This window comes from Neopsephotus bourkii, unplaced genomic scaffold (assembly GCF_033783945.1).
Source record: "Neopsephotus bourkii isolate Nb327-2 ecotype Australia unplaced genomic scaffold, CSIRO-AGI_Nbou_v1 NB_127, whole genome shotgun sequence".
NCBI lineage: Eukaryota > Metazoa > Chordata > Aves > Psittaciformes > Psittacidae > Neopsephotus > Neopsephotus bourkii.
In genome coordinates, this window is record NW_026900644.1 from 161,152 (window position 1) to 181,699 (window position 20,548).

Genomic DNA, 20,548 nt, shown 5'->3' on the forward strand with positions numbered 1-20,548 from the left:
AGCCTGTTTTGTTATTGTTTACTTGCCAGGTTATATACTGATCAACACATTTATACCCGAGACCTGATGTCTCACAGCAGGAGGCAGCTAAAACTGAACATTTGTTAAAATGAAAAGTAGTCACAGAAGAAAACTATTTTCGTGAACCATTTAACTGCTACTAGTAAAAAATCCAGTTGTTATCAAATCGGTAAACACAAACACTTTAAAACAAACATAAAATTAAAGGGAGACTTACATGCCTTACACAAACTCATGGTGATAAATATTATGGTGATAAATAATAAGACATAGGCTTTCAGAAATGTTTCTTTTTTAATAAAAATTTATAAAATTAATAAAACCAGGTACTTGTTAGAGGGTAATATCTCATTTCTGTGAAAGATTATAGTAAATATGTCTGGTTTTATAAATTTAGTAGCTATTTGTATTTAGAAATTTGTATTTAGAAATATGAGCCATTTCCAACATACACCTTTAAGGAAAAAATTCTGTGGACTTCTTTAGCGACAAGAAGAAAAATACACAGGAAAATACACAAAATGCCAGATTATACCTAGTCAGCTCCAGAGATGTAGAACACAATGGCTGACTATTTTTTCCAGATCTGGTAAGCTAAAGTTTGAGGCTAAAGATCTTTAGCAACTGTGTACTCCGCAATTCTATCATAGGGCAGCATCCTTTCAGAAGACTGTGTGGTGCCACAGTTGAATCGAGCTGACATACGTATTCATGGCTGAGAAAAAAATAATTTCTGTAAAGATTAACTACTATAGAGATGTGAAGTACTTAGAGTTCAGACAGTTTTACTTGATCCCACACGTTTTTCAGTCATATCAGCATTAAGTATGTTACCAGCCATTTCAGAAACTCACGAGAAAGTTAACACTGACCAAGTAGAAACATATTTCCAGGACTACATACGGCCAAATTGTTGGAACTGCTCAGCAGCCTGAGCTGGAACTGTTGAACTCCAACATTAATTTATAGACACTTAAAGGATAGGTAAGCTCTCTTGGAAACCATCTTTAGTTTTCAGTCTTCCCAATTTTCCTCCCTAAGAAAGCAGTATTCTTTATTTATAGACACAGACAGTAGTCTCAGATTTTAATTGGTGCATAGAAATAAGAGCAAGAAACAGAGCTTCATAGAAGTCTGTATTATACAGGTGGAAGCTTCATCAGTTATGCTAAACACTCTCACAGATTCCATTTTTCAGTCTGACTATACTGAATGAGGGTACACTGGAGAGGCTGCCTGCTGATCCATTAAAAAACAACAACAGAGGACAGGTCAGAATCTGAAAGCCGGAGACCTGTAGTTGCCAAAGTTGCATGCTGCAAGAACAAGGCTACATTGCAATTACTTTTGGTATTACATTAAATCACGCTGCAATTCACTAAAGACAAGCTAAAACTTTCTAGGGTGGCTGTCCCCTTAAGAAGAAACTTTGCAGCTACCACACATGTACAATGTAGTACAGAGTTCTCAAATTTCCATGAAAGGCTGTCATATTAGACAGTCATATGCCCCCAGAGTAACGAATGGTCACCAGAATTTTGATTTATGATTTCTCTGGCATGGTCATGTACGTACGGAAAGGGTGCAAAAGTCAAAGATCTCCTGTTCCTCGTTTTTTACCCACTTTCCACTCAGGCTGCTGTAAGATGTCTTGCATTACAGCTATAATTCCCAGCAAACATGGTATGTGCGCTTTATTTTCTTCCACCAAATGAGCAAATGAAGAACCCATGGGCAGTTTGAGTACTCCCCTGGGATGCTGACGAAGTGAGGTGTCTGGTTGTAGCTGGAGAATGAAGCTCTGCTTGCTACTGGTCTGCATTAACTGGTTTCCATCAGAGAAGTAAGCATCAAAATTTTTCTGTACAAGAGGAGCTTACCAACATCTACAGCTATGCATGCAGTCATCATGTAGATACAACGAACAACTTGGAAAGAAGGCCTTTCATGGACACAGCGTGTTTTGGTCAAATTGGCAAATTACAATGGCAGCAGCAGTTGCACTGTCTGTGTTTGGATTCCTTGTATGATAGTGCTGGATCATCTACTTCCTGATGAGGTTGCAAGCCTCAATATAGTCTTAATACTCCAGAATATTGGTGCCATCCCAGCCACTGCACAGAGAGAAAATGCAGCTGGTGCTGACAAGGACAATATTCCTGGCATTCTGAACCATGTAGTGTTGTGGTTTAAACTCAGTCAGCCACGCAGCCTCTCTCGCTCACTCCCCCCTTCTTCCCTCCCGCCCGCTCCCGGAGGGATGGGGAGGAGAATCAAAAGAATGTAATGCCCATGGGTTGAGATAAGAACAGTCCAGTAACTAAGGTATAACACAAACCACTACTGCTACCACCAATAATGATAAGAGAAATAACAAGAGAATACAATACCGCCAGCCAACCAATAATACCCAGCCCGACCAAGCAGTGAACCAGCCCTTCTCGGTAACTCTCAGTTACGTCCTGGGCATGACATGCTGTGGTATGGAATACCCCTTTGGCTAGCTTGGGTCAGGTGTCCTGTCTCTGCTTCCCCCCAGCTTCCCCTCCTCCCTGGCAGAGCATGAGGCTCACAAAGTCTTATGACCAGTCTAAACATTTGAGCAGTAACTAAAACCATCAGTGTTATCAGTGCTGTTTGCAGGCTGAAAGTCAAAAACACAGCACTGCACCAGCTACTAAGGAGAAAAAATGACGGCTACTGCTGAAGCCAGGACATGTAGCAAAACATTCAAAGGGCCAAGAGCCGTGGTGTATATACTGCACACATCAGAGAGCTATGGTAAAAGTACCAAGGACTTTCTGCAGGAAGCACTTGTTTATTGGAGTCTCACTAGACCAGTGTAATGGGACTGGCATATGCAGCTGGTTGACAAGACAATCTGGTGACATTCATCTCAGCAATCACTGTCTATATAACACCTGCTGCAGTTGGGAATGTAGACAGACTATCTTGGACTCAAAAACTGTACTATTTAACCATATTGCTTGTATTTCTTCAGTTAAAACATTATATTTTGATTCATATTTATGTCTAATATTGGTAAAATATCCACTATTTTGTTGGTGTATGTCCATGTACTTATGTGACTTAAGAACACATTTTCTTGCCTTTAAAAGCAAGTTTATTTTCATTTCTTATGTAAAGAAAGAGGTTAATGAAATCCTCTGTGCTTTAGAGAAGTAGCATTTACTTGTGTACTTTTCTGCTGACTGAACATTATTGTGCAACAAAACTGAAAGGCTGTTGTATGTTCACACCATTTCATTGAACAGATTTCATTGACCATTAAATCTGAAAAGTGCTTGAAAGTTTCCAGTGTTGTCTTTTGGCCAGATATCAGCACTGATTTTCATATACACTAATAAAGGTAAAGTAGCAGCAGGGGAGATTTTAAAAAGGCGTCTACAGCTACTATTTACACAACACATTGATGCTGACAGCTAAAAACCAGCCCTTGTGCACCTTTTGGAATTGACCCTTTGTATTCTGCATCCTTACACAATCCTCCAATTTCCAGTTTACTTCCTTTCCCCAGAAGATTCTTGGCTCAAGGGCTGGCTGTTTTCTAATGAACAGAAAGAACTATTACTTCCTTTGCTGCAAAAATCTAGCTCTTCAAGACATTTTGACCACATAGGTTCTACTTTGGGGCAAATACGAAAGACTACATTTGAGGGTAGCAATGTTCTTAAATGCCTTTTGCTCATGCGAATATGAATGACAGACCCTTGCCCATCTCATCCTCATCCTCCCTGAATGGTCTCTCAAACTTACCCATTCAAAGAGAACCAGAGCCTACTGAGCCCTATTCTACCAGGAAAAAAGGGGGAGAATGTAGAATTCAATGTGTCAACACTATTGACACCAAAGCTACAAGCCATTGTTACTGTCCTCTCTAGTTCCCCCCCAAAACTTTTGTGATGTGATAGCAGTAAATTCCACTCTTGCTGGAGTCACATGGGCCAGTCCTTGAAAGGAATTAAAAGGTATCACGTGCCTACCTTGCAATAAATTACCCATTTTTTGTATCTCCAGAAATCTCTTCCTGAACATTTCTGGTGCTGACACAGTCTTGCATTTGTAACCCCCAGGATATGCAGTCCACATCCTCTACACCTCGTTTTTTGGCCTCACCAACAGCAAGGAGAAAAACAGTATTTCATACTCAATTCCTCACTCAGAACTTACGCTTTCTAGCAGGGTTCATGCATCTCTCCTACCACCACTTAAACTGGAGAAGCAATTTTATGCTTTTATGTCCCTTTTTTTTTTCGTTCTACTTCTCTGAATTACTGCTCACCTTTTTCCAATACCAAAATCCCTGGCTGCAGAATCTGTTCTTTCATGTCATACACAAGTCCAGGCTGAGTTCACACAGTTCTCCTGGGATTACTGTTGGAGCCTATGTATACATACTGGTAAGATTCATTCACACTTAATCTCCTTCATGTTCTTTTTGCTAAGCAGTTTCTACTGTCCATCACAGTGAGATAAAGTCAAAGGTGTGGCTTATACAAAGACTGGACTGCTGTACCAGCTGCATCACTTTCTTTCCACGCACCAGTAAGAAACTCACTTTAAATATGGGCTATTTTTAAACAAAAGGTTATAGTTTTGCATTAATTTCTTGGGCCATGGAAAGAGGAAAACAGTTTCAGACTGGTCTCCCCTGCCTGAAAGTGTTTGCCTATTAAAGGTCCTTCTAAGATCACCTTGCAGAAAAGCACTCTACAAGCAAGAACAGGGTTTTGAAAGCATAACATGTAGTTGAACTGCAGAATACTGGCCAGTTTGCCTCAAGCAAACTACCGTAATTTTAGTATTGCCATGTTGCTGATCTGAATTGATAAGTTTTTTATAAATAGATGTAAACAATTCCTTCTCCTCAGTTAAAACTGAATGTAATGCTAAAAATACCTACCTTTTATACATCATTAATTGATTCCACCATAATTCCACTATTTCCTTATTATAACCAAGACACCCTGTGATACATAATAATACCCACTCACTAATCCCTCTCTGATATTCTATTTTACTGCTTCATGTGATTAAAAACAAGGAAGTGAGGAATGATTCTACAAATACCAGTATATTATGTGGACAATATCTCAACGTATCTGCTGGTACTAAGTGCCCATGAGCTATAGATAGCCAAGAAAAAAGAAGACATGTTTATCAGGATCCTAAAGTTTGTTTTATGACAAACTGTAGTTTCAAGGAAAATATTTTAAATAGAAGATAATCTGTATTATGTTTGCAAAAGTGACTTCCTCAACAACTCACCATTTTTGTGTGCCGATGTGTTTAAGATGATCATGCACCTAACATACAGACTTAAGCTTGAATTCTATGCACAAAAATAATGAGAAATATAATCATGTTCAAAATCATTATAGCAGTTTGTCTTTCTGCATTTCTCAGAGAGGTAAAGCAAACAAAAGTAGAAAATGTACAGAGGGAGGAGAGTGCCAGACTTGCACTGGTTTCAATAATCAAACTTGCACTGGTTTCAATAATCTGGCTTAAAGATCAGGTCTGAAGAGCCATCCTATTCTGGTATAGCCTTATATGATGGACTGAATTTACAGATCAAATTGTATTTGGTTTACAAGTGTTATTTCTATGAAAAAGTTAGTACAAGGCTAAATCACAGTCAAGAATTGAAATAATTCTTCAGAGAAAAATCATCACAACGCTGCCAAATAGATTTGTAGTGCTTTTAGAACATGCATTATTCTGATTTCACATCTCATGGATATAGTAAAACTGAAAAAGGTACAAACAGCAATGAAAGTAACTGATTATTTTCATATAAGAAATAATGAATGATATCTCTTTACTCCAGAAAAGACAACCAACATGGCAAAGGTCTACACAGGCCACATGGAAAAATGAATAAAGAGCAAAAGCTTAATGTATCTTACAAGTATTATTTGCGCCGAATGAAACTAGCAGGTGCCAGGTTCAGAAACAAACGGATGTATTTACACACTGTGAAAAGCTCTTTGTCACAGGAGGCTGTGTATGGTAACAGTTTATCCGTGTTCAAGAATAATTCTAGAAAGTATTGGTCAGTTTAACAAAAAATATACACTGAGGGCTATTAAATTGAAAAAAAAAATCACAACTGTCTGAGGGAGACTGGATCACACATTAGTGGATACTACAATATCAAGGCCTGTTATTATGCTCCAGACTGCTACTGTTGACTGCTTCAAGAGACATAATGGGAGGATAGACGGACCATTACTCTGATAATGGTGTTACTAATCTTGAGTCAGTAAACACACTCTAGGTGCATTTTAGAATCTAGGTTTTTGTGAGCACTTTCGGCTGTTCTTTTCAAAGGAAACAGCCTCACCATAACAAACATTCATATTTAATAAAAATTGTTTACTTTAAAATCAATTTGGGCTACTAAAATTCTGCACTACTACAAAATATAAGCAAAATCAGCTATGAAACAAACTGTAAGGAAGCTATGGAGTCCCTTCAAATGCCAGCTTTTAGTAATTTTCTGACCTACGTACATGAGTAAGTTTCTCTTCTCTTGCTTATCAGGAGAATTTCTGATTAATTTTTCTCATTGTACTCTTTTCTTTATGTCAGTGAAATCGGAGTGGGTTTGAATGACTTGATGATAACACAGTTGGTTTGAACAGGTACTTCTATGATTTCTATGACTTCACATAAGGAGCCTAATGCGAAGCCTAATTGTGTCTAGTATAGTGTAGAGGCAGAATCCCTAGAAGAAAACGGCAGCACATGCATGGGTTTGAACAGTGAGGCAAAATGAGTATCATTTTCTACTCAAAGCAAAGTGATGCTATTATGCAGAATATGTTCATTTAGGTAAATATCAAAGATATTTTTTTCATTTTCATCAAAAGACACCTTTTTCATTCTGGGACTATAATCTGGGACTATACCTTAAGTTCCAAGTTCCTCAATAAAGCTTTTCTAACTTTTCTCTTTATTAGAGTTAATTATAGCATAAAACTTTCTACTACATTAGCACACAGAAAAATGTCATGCAAAGATTTTCTTCTCCAGGCTGCCTGCAACAGTAGAACCTAGTCTTAAGCTTTCCAAACAATATAGACATTCACCCAACAACAAAGAGAAATAAAAATTAAAAAGGAAAATCAGCCATTGCAAGAGAAGAGAAAAATACAAGAAACTCAGTTCCAAAGTTCGACCAGTGAAATAGAAATAAAATGTTTTGCTGGTCTATATGGTTTTAGAGTATGAAAAATGTCCATGAAGGAACTGCCATTCTCTGCCATCTTCCTCGTCTGGAAAACTCACCTGCAATATTCAACTGCAAAATCCAGTCAAACTTAAAAAGCCTTAATACTGTAAACTCCGGCAGACAGGCAGCGCTTAACTGCCAGGCATCTTCAAAACTGATTACCTTTAATGAGAAATAGGCAGCTTTTCCTAAAATAAAGACAAACCTATCGTCTCCCTAAAACTGACAGCTTCCATCTTTTCTAACCCTGAGATAAGATGGAGATTGCTGAGAGGCAACTTCCCAATTCAAAGCTTCTAGTTAGTGCAGACAGGAAAGGTACCTATGGAACGCAAAAGCCTTTATTCCCACTTCCACAAGACTCCAGTTAACTAGTTACCAGATTACTTTTCAGAGGAAACTGAAGGGAAGCCAACACAGAGGGAGTAAGCTGTGGTCTAATTCTACAACTCAAGATCCAAACTGCCAAACTGTATAGCAAATGGCGAAGGAAGGAGAAAACTCAACAGGATGAAAAGCAAAGCTGAAGCTTCATCTTGATAAAAATCAGCCTAAGAATGCTGCTATGTAAAAGTATTTATGCTTTTATCCCCCTTTAAAGCCATAGCTATTGAAAAGGCAACTAATATTCATGAGGAGTTCTGAAATCTTCCCTTCTAGTGTCTAAAAAAAGAAAAAAACACAAAAAAATCCTACACATACAAAGATGTTCAGCCTGAGACTGAACTCTCTCAAGCAGCTAACAGAGACTATGACCTCAGATTTTAATACAGCACTTCTAAAATCATCATCATAAAAATCATAATAAAATAAGAGCTCCTATACAGGTAGCTAAGTCAGTATATGCTAAGTCCCAAAAGAAACCAAAAAACCTTCCTATTTCCATGAACACTGCAGCAGGCAGCTGTGAACTCAGGTGACCTGCAGAAAATAACCCAAGGGTTTTATCAGATCAAAAGCTGAACTTAAGCCAACAAATACGAATACAGTGCAAAAAATGGGAAAATTAATGTAATATGTGAATTATTCCCACTCAAAGCACTAAAAAGGCCTCTTTTAATACTGTGTGATGTTTTAGCACTATCCTTCCAGACAGAACGATTAAAAGCTAAACAAAAAAAAATTACAAATCTAGAAAGCATGACTGGTGAAAAAACCAGACAGCTTGTTATGGCTACATGGAAGATTACAGAGTGTTTACAGTTACCAGACACCTGGAAATGCATACAGGGCTGAGAGAGAATAATGAACATATCTATGAGCTTTATGACAAAACATGGTAGTCCTAACCAGCAACCAGTGTGACTTAGATTGGTGTCTGGGAAATGACTTCTAGCCTTACCACATCACTGGAGATTAAATAACTTCATTCTACTATATCCCAAAGGCTGAGATGCACCTGCTTTAAGGAGGATGATGTATATATGTATTCTGCCATGGTGCAATAGATACACACATTTTTAAACTATTGCCAACACAAAGCAGTACAGCAACTTGATTTATTATATGCAGATTCTTCTGCATTGTTGCTAAACAGTACACTGGTCCAAAGTTACTAAAATACTTAAAAAACTATACATATGTAAACAAAACATAAATAAGACAGCAGAGTTCTTTGTACATATAGTTTAGTACAGATTGTTAGGAACTTATGAATATGTACAATTCTATACCATAGACTGCATTTTTACAATGCATAAATATTTTTTACAGAACAAATAAAAAATAAATTTGACAAATAAAAAGGAGACATAAACTGTCATAAACACTGGCAAACAGTCCATACTGTATGATGGAACATGTGCAAAAGGCTAGGTTTCTCTAAACTAAGATGTTTAATGAATTCGTCACTCATTTTTGACCTTTTTACTAAAGAACTCTGAAAATTCCAAACAAACTAAAACTTTTCTTCTTAATCCCCACAGGTAAACAGGAAAGAACTGTAATCTCAAGTAATTTTTAGTAAATCAACTGTTTCAAACAACGTAAGAAATTATTCAATAGTTACAACTTTCAAAGTCAGAAGAATCCCCAAATTTTCAAAGTGGCTCATTTGCAATAAATTCAGGATGCAGCTTTGTCAGGTTTATCAAGGCAAGATGACTGAGATGCAGGGAAGACAGTGGTAGGATTTCTGCTTGTGGATACAACAACAGGAAGCAGTGCTGAAGACATGGAAGAAACTTTTGATGCTGGAGTATTTATAGCATTCAAAATTGCTCCCTCTGGACTGACCAACAGTTTTTTGATAGAAGTGTCTAAGTGAAGCACCGAAGTATTGCTTGATAAATGAGAGTTTGGCAAATGAATGGCAGAAACCACAGAAGATGCAGCTACTACATTGACAGGAGATTTTATCAAGGAAGACATAGATGGTGTTGCTGCAGACAGTGGAGTACATGAATTAGCTGGAGTACTAAGTATCTGGGGTGTTGCATGTACGATGGGTAATGCATCTGCAGACCCAAAGGAGCTCACAATTTTTGTGGAGTTTTTCAAATGATGTTTTGATATCTGCCAACTTAATGAATTACTTGGTACTAGCATCATTTTCGAAGTTATTGGATTAACAACTGGTACATCTTGAGCCTCTTGACCATGGTTGATAGTTAACGGAGGAGTCTGTTTTGTATTACAAGAGAGAAGAAGAACATGGCTGCCAGCTACAAGGCCTTGCGGTGGAACAACAAAACGAGTACCATTAATCATTATTTGAGTTCCAGGTGCCAAAGGCATACAGGTGTTAATGACTATTTTCTGTTGAATGCAAGGTTCATACAACTGACTTCCTGCTTTGCTTGTTACAGTTGGTGAAGCTGCAGGCATATGAATCGTGGAAGCACAAGTGTAAGCATGACTTTGTTTCTCTGTACTGGGAGGCACCTGCTGGCACTGCAGGGAAGAAAAACTGGGAAAATTAATGACTTTCCCTGTATTTTGTGATGGAGGGGGCAACATGCTCTGAGGTTTTTGAGTACCTGCGTTACTTGGCATAGCAGCTGAAACTCCTGATGACTGAAACTGAAGCAGTGTGGGTAACTGGCTTTTTGGTACTGGAGGAGGAGCTGGAACTGCTGCTAACTGAGGAACTGTGCATAACACTTTGTGGGGCGTGGTTATAGATCCAGGCAAGCTAATGACTGGAAATTGCAAAGCAGATGCTAAGTTTTGAGGAGACACTGCTGGTTGTGTTGCTGAAATCAGCACAGATGAAGCAAGATGTCCTGTTTTCACAGTTGATATACCCACAGTATTTCCAATATTTGATGTACACAGCCGACTACCCATAACTGGCCTTATTCTCAAGGGATCATTTCCACCAACCAAGACAGTGGGCCGTGTCCCAGAAGAAGCCCCACTTGATGTTACTGAAACAGATTCTACACATGCATTTGCTGCTGTTACTGTAAGAGCATTTTCAGCTTTTGTTGTAACACATACAGATTCAGTAACTGACACAGTGCTTCGACTCACAAAACTTGGAACAGGAACCGAAGTACTACTACCTGTCAAAGACAGCGCCAAGTCCATGCTCTTTTTGTCTTCTCCCTTAGAAATGGCAGAGTGCAATATATTCACTGGTGGAGCCTGCTGTGCATTGCCTTTGGTATTTACAATGGTTTGACCTATATTTAGTCCAATTTTCACATCTTTTACTTGAGCAATACTTGGTGATGAATTTATTCTTATTGGTGTTCCTATTGTAGATGGGATCAGAACCAGCTGTGGTTGCTCTGTGGCACTAACAAAGGTTTTGTTTAGGGACGAAGGAAGATTATGTTTCAATGACTCAGCAACTAGATTGGTGGTTGATGGGCCATTAGCAATTTGCGTGTTAATGAAAATAAACTTTGGAGCATTAACACCAGCAGATGCTGGAGAGGGTATAATACTGACTCCTGATGCCCCACAGGGTGAGAAGATGGGTGGATTTGTGAGTAATGTAAGTTTCTGGACTGGCATACCACTGATTAAATCTCCAGCTGTTGCTGAGTTAGACTCAAACTGTGTAACAGTTTTAGTTTTAGTATCCTCTTGTTGTAGCACAAAAGAATCTGGAGTTACAACAGTGTTATTCTGTCCAATGCTAGTCACACTAGGAGGACTGTTTGGAGTTGTTGACATCAGATTGCTGGCTAATGAAATGGAGGACGAAGAAGGAGAGGACACACAGCTAGAGTTCCCTATTACTTGGCCCAAAGTGCCTCCAACAGCAGGCTGGTGTAACGTCAATTTGATATTCTTCTCTGTTGCCTGGGTAAAATCAGCTGGGAAAGCTGGAATGTTAACAGAAGAAGCTGTTGAGGGATCAAATCCAGAAAGAGATGATTGTCCAATATGTGGGAGACCAGACGTGGCTGTTGCTACAGATGGAACAGTAGAACACGATAATGCTGTGGTTTTTGGCACAAGAAAAGCCTGAAGTTGAGGTGCATAAGTGAAAACTGAACTAGAAGATAAACTAGGTGAAATCTGGTCTGGGTTTGTTCGCACTTTAACAATTCCTGTGTTTCCACCTCGTGTTGTGACCAGAATAGACTGTGATTCTCTTATACACACAGTCTTCAGCTCTTGCCTAGTTTCAAAGGAGTCAGTTGTCTGCTGAGGTGCAAGACTATGACAGGCAGAAGTAGTGTTTGTAGACCCACTTAGTGCTGTTGCTGATAGCAAAGACTGGCTAGCTGTTGAAAGAGTAGGTGAAGGCAAAGACACAGGGGATGTGGCAGCTGAAGCTATAGCCTTGATTTTGTTGGTTTCAGTTTGACTCACCTTAACTGTTGATAATAATAAATTACCTGCTGAAGTTACAGCAGCCAGTGGTTGTGCAGTGTTTAGGGGACCAGTCGTTTGTGACAAGTGCGTAATATCCTTGTTAAAAATTGTACTAGGTGACTGAGTGCTAGCATTTGCAGGGCTTGTCACCAGAACAGATGTTAAAGAAACACTGACATTCGGTATTTCTGATGAAGTTGTGCAGTGCAGGTCAGATGATTTTTGATGTAGTGACTGAATGTCCTTGGGCACAATTTTTCCCTCCTTCTGCTGAATAAGAAAATTCTTAGGTAAAATAAGGACTTGTTGCATAACTTTCTCTCCAGTTTTAGGGTCCATCACAGGTTGCATTTGAATTTTCACAGAGCTGTTCTGGAGATCTACTGGTACACAATGGGCATTCGGCATTTTGTATCCCATTTGTAAAGGAGTCTTCGAACTAGTTTGGCAGGTCAATGCTGGTTTTATCAGTGATGGTTCCAAAGGTGGTGAAACTGTCTTTTCAGAAGTAGATACACTTACGCCTGCAGGAGGTGACAGCTGATTTGTTAAGGTCACTTTGTTCCCAGTATTCTTGGCAAGCAATGCCTGGATGGGTTTGGTCCCTTTCAGAAAGTTTGACACTGATGTTGTAGGATCTGTCAAGGAAAATGATTCTGGAGTTGACCCTTCAAATTGTTTCAGCTCAGCCAAACAACTATCTGGCTGCAGGCTACTTTCTGAAATCTGGACCACAGCCTCATTAGTGCTCAGTTTAGCTTTCTTCCTCGGTGAAAGCTCATTAGTGTTTTGATCCAGACAACTGTTTTGCTTGGACTGTCGTTTAATACATTTGGGCAGTGTCTTCTGTATTTCTTTGGAAGTTGATTCTTTTTTCAGAATTCTGTTTTTTCCTGCAGGTAAATTCATCCCCAATAATTTCATTTCATCTGCAAGGATATTAAAACAGAAACTACGTTTTACTTATCTGTGACTGATTACCTCTATATAACAATTATATAGTATCTAGTCTGGGGAAAATAATGCCTACTTCTTTGAGGGCATCTGGTCAAGAACCTTTTAAATTAAAAAAGATGGTAATAAAGAAAGGAGGAAGTAATTAACAAGACATGCAAGGACATAAACCTGACCAGCATGGGAGATCGTGAGGAAAACCAAACTTGGTCATTCAAAGTAACTGATGATGTCATTTAAGAGTGTGAGAATGCTTACTCCAGCAAAGTTATCTTGAGGGAAAAAAGGGAAACACCAGAAAAAAAATATACAGAGACACCGATCTAACAAAATATCCATGGAGATAATGACAATAATCAACCTCACCAATCACACCAATTGATAGGCTATCAAGAAATTGCAGGTTCCCCTTTCAGGAAGATTAATCTGGAGTTTGCAACAGATATGACTCTCCAGGGTAGATCTTGGACACTGGGCTGGAAGGGGTGAGGTAATCAGTAGGGCTATACAAACTCATGAAGGGATGTGTAGTGAAAAGGAGAGGTGCAAGGACAGAGCAAGAAGTGCAACCTATGTGCCTAGTGCCAGCTGCTGGGGGATGCCTGTGTCTTACCCAAATCTAGTGTACATGAGGGCAGTGTCTGTTATTGATTGACAAACCAAGACAGATTAGCCAGCGAACAGATGGGGCTGGGGCCTGGGCATATCAGGTGGAGTTTTAAGTATGTGAGGCCTGTGGGACAAGGGTGTGAATGCCACACATTTCATATGAAGCATCAAGCATCACCAGTAAGTGAGCAGGGGATACATGAAGTGCACAAGAGGGCCCAGGATGCAGGCAGGGGTGCTGGGTGGACAGAGGCACTGTGCACTGAGGTGTTGCCAAGGTTTTAGCAGTGCAGGGTTGCAGGAGGGGCCTCTGTGAAGACAGACCAGGAGCTGTCCTGTGCCAGACACAGCTGGCTCCAACAGAGGTCCATTGCAGGACATAAATGAACCTGTCAGCCAAGCTGGTGATGCCTCATGAAAAATGCTGTGCTGGAGAGTGTGACAAAGAGATGTTAAGAAAAAATGAAGGAGAAAAAACCCTGCAGACACCAAGGTCAGTGGAGAAGACGGGAAAGATGTGTTCCAGGCACTGGAACTGACTCCCCTGCAACTGTGAAGACCCTGGTGAAACAGGCTGACCACCTCCCACGGAGGACCATGCTGTAGTAGGTAGCTACACTGCAGCCTGTTGAGGACCCTATTCCACAGCAGGTAAATATGCCCTGAAGGAAGCTGCAGCCCATTGAAAACTGGCTTCTGACAGAACCCATGGCTTATGTGGCACCCAGACTGGAGCAGACTTATCTTGAAGGACTCTAGCCTGTGGAGAGGACCCGTAGCTCACGAAGCACTGTATCCTAGGTGCAGGAAGGACCGCACACTGAAGCAGGGCAGAAGTGTGAGGAAGGAGCAGCAGAGACAAAGTATTATGAACTGACCTCAACCCCCAATCGCCAACCTGCCTGTATCACTTGACAGAAGAGAAGGTAGAAGAATTGGGAATGAAGTAGAGCCTGGAAGAAGATGCAGACAGTGGTGTGGTGGGGTGGAAGAAGCTGTTTCCGTTTCTGCCTTTGTTTCTCACCATTCTACTACTCTATTTTGAATTATCAATAAATCAAATTATTTTCTCTAAATGAGTCTGTTTTGCTTGTGACAGTAACTGGTGAGTAATCTTCCTGTATGTATCCTGACCCAAGTGTTTTTCCACCTTTCTCTCCCTGTCCTGTTAAGGGGGCTGACAGAGTAGCTTGGGTGGGCATCTGGCAGTCAGCAAAGTCAACCCATCATAAACATAAATTTTGAGCAGGCCTACTATGTTATTACAGAAATAATTAAACACAAAAATGGCAACAACCTGTGTTAATCAGAATCTTCATCTTGGTCATGTCTAGCCTTTTCTAACCTACATCTGTCAGACACACATCATGAGCAATTTCAATACTGTCACAGTAGTAGGTAAGGTAGAAGTAGCACATAAGCTCACATGGAAAAATGAAGCTTGTGAATCAAGTTCAAGCTATGAAATTCCAGTAAATGCTTACCATTGTCGGGGTTATCTTTTTTGGAAAATTCCACATGTTCTGCAGACTCTGAAGGTTTACCACATACTACTGCAAATAAATCTTTGCCAGAATCAACTTCACTTTCATCATTACTCCACAATTCTCTGTTAAATTTATCATGGTCTGGATGCCTTTTAAAGTCATCATAGTCCTTCTTCAATCTAGATCTTGAAAATAAAAAAGAAACTAACAAGTAAAGAACCACACCTTTTTTTTTTCTTTTTTTTTTTTTTTTTTTAATTTGTATTTGCTGCCACACAAAAAAAAAGTTACTGTAGAATTGCCTGTGTCCATCAAAAATTTCAGGGTAGCTCTATCTGCAAGTCTCCAAAACCCAGAAAATGTGAAGTGACAATAACACCCTTTCCCTCACCAAAGCTGAATTCCATGTCATGGAATCTTATAACAACAGGCCAAAAGATACTACTTGTAATGTCATAGGGGTTAGACCCAGACTAAATTTTATTCCACACAAGAATTCCACATAAGAATAAAATCTTAAACAATAGCCCAAAAGACAAATATGACCATCACTGTTTTACTACATCCATCTTCTGTTTTTTCCTTCATCTTGCATTGTGACAAATGAATCTGTATGGACTTGTGCATTAACTGTAATAAATACACTCTTTCCTCTGAATGTAACCCCAAATAGAGAATTAAGTAAGTTTTGTATTTCCTACATGCATCATGCATTTGGCCCAGCTATGGACCATCAGGTTAACTTTCTCTTTTAAGAGAACTTTCCTATCTCTGGGCCATTAGTACAGCTGCTACTGTCATTCCCATAGGCTCACACTCAACTAAAAAATGTGTACATTACAAATACATAGCTGCTTTACTTACTTAACCCCACTCAGAAACACATCCGTTTACCTTGATTCTCCTAACCAGATACATATTTCCATTATCCCTTCTTCTAAACTATTGTTTAGGTGAGATCTAGGGAGTATTTTAATATACAGTGAACTACAGGATTCAGCTAGTGACCAATATAGTATCTAGGAAGATTACTTAGCAAATGAATAAATAGCAATTAGCACCTTACGTGGAATATAATTTAGTCTGGATCTAACCTGTATGACAGTAAGAATAGTATCTTAAATCTACCCATTCTTATGCATTAAAATAAAGTTTGCACTGAGTGCAGCAACAGCCAGCTGCTATCTAAGGAATTAAGAGGAAAGAGCCAAGCATGAAGCCCATGGCAGCAGGGGTGGCACTAGGTGACCCTAAGGTCCTTTCCAACCCTAACCATTCCATAATTCTATAATTCTACGAAGTCACAGCTGGCAGGGCATGAGCCTCACCAGTCACGATGCCATCCCACTACCTCTGAATGAAGGAGCAGGGCCTGCCTAGAGGTGGTAACTGTGCTCAATCAAGAGCCCATATCAGCAGGCAAGTCCCTGGTGCTGAGGCGGGTCTGAAGTCAAGCTGGGAAGTCAATTTGCAGCTTCAGATCAGGATCAAGTCCAATTATAACCTTGATGGTCAGGACTTGGTCGAGGAATTTCTGGGAAGGTCCACAGCGATGATACAGGCCCAAGGTCAGTCTGAGGATCAATCCAGATCAGCAGGACCTGTGGCCAGGCAGGTAACTGCTGTAGCTGAGTGGGAAACTGGTATTCTTATAGCACAGATTGAAGGCTGCCGAATGACCTGAAATGGGGATCCTAGGCATGGGCATGTGACGTGATGTGGACAGAGGCTCAGGTGACGCTGATTAAGATCCATAAAGCCTGATAGTTACTCACAGCTTTGACACTCTCACAGAGAGAAGGCAACCTTGAAGTCTGTATGATTCAGTCATTAGGATTTTGAGCATGAGGTTGAGACGTAGAAGAACTACAGAATGACACTAGGCAACTACTAAAGCTTCTGGACGGAAATTTCCTTTTTCTTTTGAGGAACTTCTGCTGTGGGTCTAGTGAACAAATATGATCAGTGGACACAAGTAACCTTTTCTTTTAAACATTGCTGCTATTCAAATACCATTCAACATTATACTCTGTCATAATTTTGAAGACACCAGAGGACCTTTCAGAAGGGAAGTAAAAAAAATTGATTTTGCTCATAAAGGCTGCTCGTACTAATTGAAAACATCAAAAAAGTAAGGAAGGTAAACTCCAGTTTCTTATTCCATATGAGGCCTTACACAGAAGGAAGGAGCTCTGTCAAGGCTTTCACAACCTAGAAGGCCAACATTGTCATTCAGTTAGTAGATGTTAGTATCTGGTTGAGACCCCCTATAGACACTGCAACTGCAGCCAGACTTTGGTGGTGCTGTTGTTCATACCAGCACAAGCAATCTTTACTCAAATGCTTTTTTCTTTTCACACGATACCTTTATGCACCACTGTAACTGGTGCTACACTGCTGCCTTCCCTCACCCAACTCTCTTTCCTCCCCACAATCTGTAGAGATTGTTATTCAGCTGGAGCTGTTCCCTGGTACACTATGTGTCTGCCCAAACAGTTGTCATATGAAATGTCTGCCCAAACAGTTATGTTATGAAATTCAGCAGCACTGCTGAATAGATTTGCATAAATGAGAACCCTGCATACTGGAAACAGTAATACTTTTAGAAAGGATTTCAATCTGCCACATTTCTAAAAGGAGTTTGAATTGCTACAAACATCCTAGACTTCCAAACAAGGATTTTAATTCATGCACTGTACCGATGGAATGAGCTGCTTAGGAACCAATTCGTAGTAGTTCTATGTTTACTGTCTTTGGTGCTACATTGTTGGGGTTTTTAAACATAACACTTTTTACACTTTTCAGACAGAGTTCTGTACCCTGTAACTGTGTAAATTGCTTCCTTCACACTCAAAATTCAAGCACCGCTTGGGGACGGGCTGGGTATTGATCAGCAGGTGGTGAGCAGTTGTATTGTGCATCACTTGTGTTTTCTGATTTTTCATTTCTGTTGTTGTTGTTGTTCCCTAGTATTGGTGTTGTTATTGTTGGTATTATTTTTATTACCACTATATTCTACTTTATTTTAATTATTAAACTGTTTTTGTCTCAACCTGGGGGTTTTATATTCTTTGGATTTTCCTCCCCATCCTGCCTAGGGAGGGAAAGTTGAGGGTGAGAGGGAGGCATGGCACTTAGTGACTGGCTGGACTGAAACCATGACAGATACCCTAGTCTAGTTTTCTAGATACAGGTTTTCAGTACCTCTTAACCAAATAAACAGCAATATATATCCTGACTCAATTGCAAGTATTGATAGGCACAATTAAGCATTTTAGGGGAAAAAATATTAGGGAGTTAAGCTCAATTTTATTAGTCAGCTTTGGAGACAGTAAGTCTGGAACATAAAATCATTCTTCCAAATAAAGCACTGCCAGTGCCTCACTGCTCTCCACAAAGTATTTTCATTTAAAAGGAGAATTCTGCTGTTTTCTACTCCATACAATCTTGTTAAAAAAAAAAAAAAAAAAAAAGAAGGACCATCTGATTACCTGTTTCTTTGAAATGCTTTCATTAGCTTTGGTTCCCATGGTAATAGTTCATTAAGCAGTCGTATCAATGTACCATGCAATTCCTTTACTGCTTGCTTCCGGTGGTACCATCTTCCCTGCAAATACAAATGACATTTATTTACCATTGCATTAGACCTGAACCTTGTTATATTTTATTAGTACTACAGTAATCCTGGTTTACTAATACAGAATATGAAGAAAACAGCTGCAAGAAAATATTAAGTTTCACAGTTTAGACTTAACCTATGTAAGACATTTACTTTTTTATATTACAGATAATGTTCTAGCTAAAAAAGCAATACTGCAAAGATGTTCACTTTTTATAGGTGAAACTTAAGTATAATCGTACAAACGTATCATGTGTTTAAAATTACTTAACTGAGTACTTAACACAGGTTAAGGAAACCTACCATGTATGCATACTCCTAATAGATAGAATTCCTACAGAAAAGTCTTACCATAATCTCATTTAATGTAAGTGATGCAATTTATATTATTGTAATTGTTTGCAAAACAATTTACTACAATTTTCGGGGAAAAAACCCTACACAATTTTTGCATTACATTTCGTATGTTATTCAAAGTTCTCTATAAAGGGTTTTTTTAATGAAAAGTTTTGCAAATCGGTCATTTATGAAGTAACAGACTATGCAGTAGAAGCCAGTTTTCCAACATTAAAGTTTTCAACTTTTAACTCAAATGCATAATCAAAAATTAGTTTCTTTTCCAAACTGATACATGTAATCTTACGATCTTCAATGAAGAATTCACGTTTTCGTAAATCTGGAAAGGCTGAATGTGGATAAAAGACACTGTGAAGTGACAATTACCATGTATATACACACATACAGCACAACCATGGTGGCCATAACACTGCAGAGTACATCTCTTAACACTTGTAGATACTCTTGTAAGTATTTTTTTCCCCATTATTTTTTTCTCCAGTTTATTACATAAGACTGAACAATTCACATATACGTAACAGAAAAAGAGAAGCGGCATACTCTAGTACTTCTCCCACTTTACTAGTTCTGCACATTTTACATAAGTGATGATTTTATCTCTTGACTTCTCAGAAAGGATGCAAGACAATGAAAAGACTTCTTTTCCAAGAAAAAGAAGCAAGACTTGGGAACTTATTTATTTTGATAGAGCACGTATCTTTCACAGCTTCCTGTGGTCTACCACACCAAGAAACACAGAGCAGGAAAAGCTGGATGAAGCCTGACACAGCTGCCTCTCAGCAGTCTGCAATAATGATTTTCTTTTGGAGCAATTCCTTTCTATACATCTCAGCAGATCTGTCCAATGTACAGCATGATCAATCAGTCTGAATGCTTGTTTGAAGAACAGGTATATATTTTTTATGGATAATAATTTACATGTTGTATAACACAATTAATACCTATTCTTTTAATTCTTTAATTAAAATTATAAAAGTGAAGATTTTAAGTAGGAAAATATGCCAAATTACCCCTTAATGGTTAGTGCTGAGCACATAAGACAAACCAGCAAACTGTACTCTTACCTCCCTTATTTGCAGCCAGTCATACAATCATAGAATAGTTATGGTTGGAAAGGACCTTAAGATCGTCAAGTTCCAAATCCCTGCCATGGTCAGGGACACCTCGCACTAAACCATATCACCCAAGGCCTCGTCCAACCTGGTCTTGAACAGTGTCAGGGATGGAGCATTCACAACCTCCCTGGGCAACCTATTCCAGTGCCTCACCACCCTAACAGGAAAGAATTTCTTCCATATATCCAATCTAAACTTCCCGTTTAAGTTTTAACCCGTTCACATCTGCAGGGGTAAATGCACTGCCCCATAAAACCTGATACAGAGCACTGCAACAGAAAACATCATTTGTATATACTGTGGCCTACGAAAGCATTTGATATCACATCCTAATGTAGCAGTCAAAAGAATTAAT

General features: G+C 39.2%; 1 protein-coding gene across 3 annotated transcripts; it reads right to left on the reverse strand.

Moving 5' to 3' along the window:
- Positions 1 to 8,764: 8,764 nt before the first annotated feature.
- On the reverse strand, positions 8,765 to 20,138 carry LOC133220097 (uncharacterized protein KIAA2026-like). Of its 3 annotated transcripts, XM_061367955.1 has the most exons (4): positions 20,089 to 20,138; positions 18,594 to 18,709; positions 15,100 to 15,287; positions 8,765 to 12,981 (listed from the first exon to the last, which is right to left on the reverse strand). In XM_061367955.1, the coding sequence occupies exons 2-4, from the start codon at positions 18,614 to 18,616 to the stop codon at positions 9,344 to 9,346; spliced, it is 3,849 nt and encodes a 1,282-aa protein (XP_061223939.1). In that variant the 5' UTR covers positions 18,617 to 18,709; positions 20,089 to 20,138; the 3' UTR covers positions 8,765 to 9,343. The 3 variants fall into 3 exon arrangements, with proteins under 3 accessions (XP_061223939.1, XP_061223949.1, XP_061223932.1); XM_061367965.1 differs by lacking the exon at positions 15,100 to 15,287 and having other exon boundaries at positions 20,089 to 20,137; XM_061367948.1 differs by lacking the exon at positions 20,089 to 20,138 and having other exon boundaries at positions 18,594 to 19,123.
- Positions 20,139 to 20,548: the final 410 nt, after the last annotated feature.

Bases quoted from the DNA above. Each gene is read 5' to 3' on its own strand.
- LOC133220097 (XM_061367948.1), bottom strand. From the start codon at position 18,739: ATGGTAAATAAATGTCATTTGTATTTGCAGGGAAGATGGTACCACCGG. The intron at 15,288-18,593 runs GTAATCAGATGG...TTTATTTTCAAG, and splicing joins AAAGCATTTCAAAGAAACAG to ATCTAGATTGAAGAAGGACT. The intron at 12,982-15,099 runs GTAAGCATTTAC...ATATCCTTGCAG, and splicing joins AAAAGATAACCCCGACAATG to ATGAAATGAAATTATTGGGG.